This window comes from Monodon monoceros, unplaced genomic scaffold (assembly GCF_005190385.1).
Source record: "Monodon monoceros isolate NGI ecotype Baffin Bay Population unplaced genomic scaffold, NGI_Narwhal_1 Super_Scaffold_22, whole genome shotgun sequence".
In the NCBI taxonomy this organism is placed as follows: Eukaryota; Metazoa; Chordata; class Mammalia; order Artiodactyla; family Monodontidae; genus Monodon; species Monodon monoceros.
The window spans coordinates 9,330,945-9,337,992 of record NW_021703779.1 but is presented as its reverse complement, the minus strand read 5'-3'; the positions used below and the strand labels follow the sequence as shown (position 1 = coordinate 9,337,992).

The 7,048-nt window shown below is 50.0% G+C and overlaps 1 protein-coding gene across 1 annotated transcript; it reads right to left on the bottom strand.

Moving 5' to 3' along the window:
* Positions 1 to 6: 6 nt before the first annotated feature.
* Positions 7 to 4,283, bottom strand: DHRSX (dehydrogenase/reductase X-linked). Its single transcript, XM_029240391.1, has 2 exons — positions 3,759 to 4,283; positions 7 to 1,086 (listed from the first exon to the last, which is right to left on the bottom strand). The coding sequence occupies exons 1-2, from the start codon at positions 3,873 to 3,875 to the stop codon at positions 889 to 891; spliced, it is 315 nt and encodes a 104-aa protein (XP_029096224.1). The 5' UTR covers positions 3,876 to 4,283; the 3' UTR covers positions 7 to 888.
* Positions 4,284 to 7,048: the final 2,765 nt, after the last annotated feature.

Genomic DNA, 7,048 nt, shown 5'->3' with positions numbered 1-7,048 from the left:
TCCCTGTCCTACAGACCCCATGGGGACAGGTATCCAGGCCCCGTCCCGCAGACCCCATGGTGACAGGTGTCCAGGCCCCGTCCCGCAGACCCCATGGTGACAGGTGTCCAGGCCCCATCCCGCAGACTCCACAGTGACAGGCGTCCAGGCCCCGTCCTACAGACCCCATGGTGACAGGGTCCAGGCCCCAACCCTGTCCCACAGACCCCACGGTGACAGGTGTCCAGGCTCCCTTTCTTACCCCGTGTCCTACAGAATTCCCTACCCCTCTGTTGAGGGTCTTTCCATGAGTCACGGGGTGAGAGCCCTGATAGATGCCCTAACAGCGGCAGGAAGCCCCTAGGACCTGGTCCCCCTAAAGATGGTGGGGCAGACGGATAGGGTGGTCACATGACCCTTGATCAACAGACTAAGGAAGGCTCACGTCTCTCCCTTTCCAGGACCCACAAATCAGAGCCGCACCTCTGGCACAAATTGTGAGTGAGAGAACAGGGGACACAGGACACCCTCAAAGCCACCAGCGCCCAACAGTTCCAGGCCTCCTTGAAACTGTTTGTTTCACCCGGATGTTTCTACCCCAGGGTCCTCGGCGCCTCTGTGCTAAGCAAGAACACCTCCTGCGTGGCTGGCAGGGTTTAATGACTCAGGGCACCCGGTACAACTGGACACGGTGGGGATCACGAGATTCATGGCTGAGGGCCAGCTGTTTGGGGTCGCACTCAGCATTCCTCTTCTCCTCAAGTTCCGGCCCAGGGCAAGGAAGCCGATGGGAGACGCTGGGGAGACAGAGCCCCAAGGGCGGGGGATGTGAACGATGCAGACACGTGGTCCAGCAGACACACCTGCGCACGCCTGGCAGATCATGGTCTCCCCGGCGGGTGGCTAACCCTAGAGGACCTCCTGGGTCACATCGGTGATGCCCGTCATCTGGCAACTTCTGGCCCACAGCTGTCGCTGAAGCTTCAGGTCGTACGTGACCGCCAGAGACTTGGTCTCTTTCTCGTTGTAAAGATAGCAGCCGCCACGGCCTTCCAGCGCTGGGGTGACCGCCGCGTAGACGGAGGTCCAGGCTCCCTCATCCGGGGTCTGCAGGGAGAAGGAAAGAAGAACAGAAGTCAATTTTCAGAGCAGAGACACGGGGGTCTCCACGCTCACAGGCACTGTGGGTGAGACACAGCACCTCCGACCTTCTTCCATGGACTCAGGCACAAAGCCGGGCCGGACAGGGTGGGGCAGCCCAGCCTCCATGGGTGCAGGAAGGTGCACCCAAGTGGGTTGTACTTCCACATTGGGTTAATCCATTGCGATAGATGCATATGAAGACCCCAGTGTAAATACTCAGGTCTCCAACTCTCTTTTAAAAAGTTTATTTTTATTGAAGTAGAGTTGTTTACAACGTGGTGTTCATTTCTGCTGTATGGCCAACGCCTGATGAAGCTGAAATGCTTACTCGCTGGCTCAAAGCAGATGGCTGTCCCGCCTCTGTGTTGAACGCACGACATTTAGCAATTTGAGGTGGAAACGTCGAGACAGCAGAAAGGTTCTTGGTTTCCATGCAGTGAGGAGAGTTACAGCAGGAGAACTGGAAGTTCAAGAAAAAGCTTGAAAGGCTGAAAAGAGATTGAGAAAAGTGGACCTCGGGCAGTAGGAGGGAAGGAGGAAGGTTTGAATGCCAGACACCCTTTGTTTTGGGTCGGGAGCTGGTCCCTGGGCATGGTCAGTGGATTAGAAGAAGACGTGGGGTGGTGGAGTGTATATATATAACTCTGTGTGTGTGTGTGTGCGTGCGTGTGCGTGTGTGCGTGTGTTATAGAGTATTACTCAGCCATGGAAAAGAATGACATAATGCCATTTGCAGCAACATGGATGGACCTAGAGATTATCGTACTAAGTGAAGTAAGACAAAGACAAATACCATATGACATCACTTACATGCAGAGTCTAAAAAGTAACACAAATGAACTTATTTATGAAACACAAACAGATTCACAAACAGAAAACAGAGCTACAGATACCAAAGGGGAAACGGGGGCAGGGATAAATTAGGAGTTTGGGACTAACAGACACACACTATTATATGTAAAGGTCCTACTGTACAGCACAGGGAACTATATTCAAAATCTTGTAAGAACCTGTAATGGAAAAGAATCAGAAAAAGAATATACATATATATATAAAGCTGAATCACTTTTCTGTACACCTAAAACATTGTAAATCAACTATAATTTTTTTAAAACTGCAAAAAAAAAAAAAAAAAAGGAACCGGTAGATTAAAAGAACCAGGCAGAGAAGTTCAAGGGATTAGACCTTGTGGTAAGTGAGGGGCTTTGGGGCTACGATTCAATATCCAGAAACCTACAGAACTCCCTCATCTTACTGTCATGACAATGACTTTTCAGGAGCTCATCGCATGTAACACACTTTTGGAAATCCGCTCAACACGCCTAGCCCTGGTCCTTCTCGTGTGCCTCTAAGAGTGTACCATTGTAGGACCCTCAGGTACACACCCAGGCCAGGAAACAACCCCACGGTCACATTTTTCTGGATTCAGACGTGCTCAAAAGGGCTATCTCGGAAGTCGTGATGACAAATGTCCCCCGGCACTTATAATCGGGCTGGAGAAGGTTAAAAAGAGAAGTGCAGGGCAAAGCTTCCTTTACTCCACGGAGCCATCTGACAGGCAGAGAAGCTGTGACTTTGAACGTATTGTCTGGAAGACCAACACCTCCCCGTGTGATCTCCCAAGAGGGCTGCGTACCCACCTGCCAAAAACACTGGACATGGCAAAGATGGGACACTGCTGAGGGCAGCCAGGTTAACTGTTCCTTTGATGTTACCAGGTCCCATACTCAAGGAAGCAAGATCCTGGGACCCTACGGTCAAGACATGAGTTGACGAAGACAATCTGAAACATAGGGGCGTCTCCCAGGAGGAGCCTGAAGGTTTGCAAGAAAGTCCGCAGAGGGGAGCACGCGTTATTGGAAAGCCTGCGTCCTCATGTGCCGGGACGGGGTGGGAAGGGGTGGCCATGGGGTCAGGAGGGGTCAGGGGTCATGCCTCTTCGGGAAAAAACATTCATTTCACCGTAGCAACGAGCTCCTTTAGACAGGATTCTACTACTTTTTTATGGAGATAAAGTTATACAATGTCATATGTCAGTTATAAAGTATAAAGCGTATTGATTTGACACGCAGTCTTCTGAAGACTCCTAAGTGTTTTGGGGTTTTTTCCCCAAGTGTTGACAGGGGTTTTTTCATCTTATTTTAGTTGCAGTTTCCAACTTTTAGAAACGCTTAGGTCACCTATTCCACCAGCCCCAAGTCTCATCCTTGTCAATTCGTCAGTGTTGATCCGATGCTTCCTCGCATCTGTTTTTCTGCATATGCCATTCTTTTCAGATGTATTAAAGAAAAAATCCTCCAAAAAAAAAGGATTTACTCATTTTAAATAGGAGACACTGCCTGCACGTCGCACGTGCCCTGAGTCTGTTTTCTGGGAATGGATGTTGGATTTACCTGTCTTCCTGGGGCAGTGGCTGTGACCCGTGTTCTGTTTCCACCTCAACTGGGCGTCCTGTGATTCGATTCTGGTGCTGTCCACCCAGAGGTGGCAAAGTCTCTGCATGTTTATGGCCTCGGTTCTCCTTAACTGCGCTCACCACACGTCTCTGGGGTCCTCCTGCACTCCGGACCCACTGACTATAGGTACTGGGGTACCCAGGACCCCCGCAGGGTTGAGGATTTCCAAGAACAACTCACCGAATCCAAGACGGCATCTCCTTGTGATTCCACTTTTGTGATAAAATCCAGATCAGGCACAGCCACATGAAGAGCGTGGGCCGCAGGGTGAGAGCTGGGAGGGTCCCACACATACATTTTCCAGATGATTTTCCATTATACGTTATTACAAGACAGAGGAACTGGTTTTCCCTTTAGTGGTGTCTGAGACGTTCTTGTTAGGATGGATTTACACCTCCTTGGCAAACAGATCCTTCAACCGGCTCCTGGGACGAGCTTGTTTCGTAAGTCAACCGTTCTCCAGGCCGAGGATTCAGGGGTCCATGCCCAGAAACCCCCTGCCGTGTTTCACCCCCAGAGTGAGTCACCTCCATCAGAAAGACCTGCTTTGTTGCAGCCGCAGGCTCCCCCGCTCCTGGGATTTCCCTAGGATGTGTTCGGCCCTCTCTTCAGACGCTGCTTCTTTTGGGTCCTCCAGCGGGCCTTATCTGGGGGTCCATTTCCCCCACAGGTTGAAAGTCCTCTTGTCTGGGTAACAGCGCTTGTGATCAGCATGTCCAACTAAAATACAAGGATGGCAGTTTTAGAAAATACTGCCTGTGGTGTGCTGGACATGAGCTTGGGATGCCCAAAGGACACAGCACTGTGCCCAAAATTCAGCTACTGTCAGGAGACGGGATTGCAATGGAAATCTGTTGATCATCCTGTTTCTGAAGGAAAGGGACTTCGAAGCACAGACATATACCCCCGTGCACACACAGTCACACGCACTCACACATTTACACCCATACACACACACATTCACTTGTACACACACACACCCCCATGCAGTCACATGCACACATCACATGCACACACATATACTGCCATGCACACACATTCATAGGCACACACACATACCCTCATGCACACACTCACACACACATGCATTCACATGCACACACATATACACCCATGCACACAAATACACTTACATGCATGTACACACACTCACCCAGGGCGGCCCTGCCCAGCCAGGTAGTTCTCTGACACAGAAAAGGACAGGAAAAAAAAAAAGAGCTGATCTTCGTGCTCATGCATCTCACGGAGAATTAATCTCATCCACTTATCCCACTTAAACACATGATAGATGCTGGGCTAAAAACAGCCACCCCCGAGCGTTTGCAGAACATTTCCAAGCCCTGGACAGATGATAAAGATAGAAGAAATGAGATTTCATTTGTACTTTTTAATTCCTAAATGTTTTGACAGCTCACGAAATGGACGGTTTTATGCATTTCTTCTTCCCGACATCCGATGTCACTGTCCTAACCCTCACCCATCAGGGTGATGACACATCATGCCTGAGTGAAAGGAAGGAAGTCTGGTAGACGCTGAGTTGCACACGTGTGTATAAGCAGGCACACACATACACTCGGTCACATGCACAACACACACTCCCTCCCACGCCCAACTTTAACTTTGGGACATTTAGCTACATCCTCTGGAAGAGGGAGTGGCACCAAAGAATTGCGGGTCCCAGGAGCAGGGTTCAATTTCTGCATCACCTCTCACGACCCAGGAGACCTTGCTGAAGCCACCCACTCTCCGTTAGCCTCAGCTTCCTCACCCAGATGCCAGGTGTTTGTGTGGGTGTCTGGCCCCCGATGCTCAGGTTCTGCCATGTGGACCTGAGACCAGCAACGTCCGTGGCGGGTGGGAGATGCTTCTTAAACAGGTGTCCAGTGAATGCATACGTCCTGCTATGGACGGAATGTGCATGACCCTCGAGTTCATACACTGAAGCTCTGATCCCCGACAGGGTGCTATTAGGAGATGGAGCCTTTGCGAGGGGATTAGGGTTAGACGAGGTCATGAGGGTGGGGCCCCCAGGATGGGATTAGTGTCCTTAAAAGAGAGGAAGATGCCCCAGAGCTCCCTCTCCACCACGTGAGGACACGGCAAGAAGGCAGCATCTGTAAGCCAGGAAGACAGCCTCGCCAGGGACTAATCTGCCCACACCGTAATCTCAGACTCCCAGCCTCCAGAACCTGGAGAAAGAAATGTCTGCTGTTTAAGCTGCCCAGTCTGCAGCGTTCTACTGGGGCAGCCTGAGCTGATGACTACATGTCCCAACTCTATATTTAAACGAGGATGTCTTCAGGTTATCCAAAAAGCATGAAGAGGAAATAACCAGCACACCTTTCCCCAAATCCTTCTGAGCTAGAACCCAACAGACAAAAGAGGTCATGGTACTGGTCCAAGCAGCTTCGGTGGGAGCAGCAGAAACTCCTGCAGCACCTACGTGCGCCAGGCGCTGCCCTGAACACCACGAGGGAATCCTTCTGAAGCATCCCCCCACCCCCATTCCTGACGATGCCTTCGAAACACGTCTCAGAAACATCCACGTGGCCCCCAGGCTGTGCTGGATATTGGAAAACACTTCGTAAATGTTGGCACATTTAATCTGTATTCCAACACCACGGCGTGCACACAAATACAGCCTCTAATTTACAGAGGAGGACACGCAGGGATTTTTTAACATATTAAAAACAACTCAGTTTTATGAATGAACACATATTAAATTCACAGTTCATAGTCTAAATAATGCATTTCAAAAATCCGCTGTAGGATCCTTGATCAAAATAAAGATGACAAGCATTCAGGAAACATCCTTGTTCTGATGATACCGTGATCTGAGGACGGTACCTCCTACAATTTTTAAAATGAAGGCTGTACCTCCCAGGTACACCTGCTGCAGCTCCCAGTACAACTGGATTATCTGTCCCTGTTCACTTGTCATTGCTAGGAGCTCTTCCAAGCATGATGAAGTGTGTTTCCTGGGTGCCATGGGCTGGGAAGTGAGAGTCGGATTCTGAATAGATAACAAGATGCTCTAAACAGTGGTCCCTCTGGGATAAATAACATCTCCCATTTTACCTGCAGCTTAAAAAAAAAAAAAAAAAACTAAGATCCTCTTGGAGACTTGTAAGAAAGCAGAGATGTCTCAAATGTGAAGCCAAACCCCGGTAGGAAACATGGTGGCTTTTATCAGAGGCTTCGGAATCGCTGAAGGACAGACGCACGCCGGGGGCCCGGGGCACAGGGCTGGGGAGAGCACCGCATATTTACAGCTGAAGTTTTTCTCTGCATGAAGCCAAAACGCCAAGAGAGATCATTTAGATAAGAGCCCCCGCGCCCCTGGAGCGGAAAACCAGCAGAGGTGATGGGTCGAGGGCTGGGTACAAGGGCACAAAAACTAAATAAATAAAATAAAATAAAGCGAAGGAAAGAGAGCAGAGGGTGGGGTTCACACTGTGCACAACAGAGCC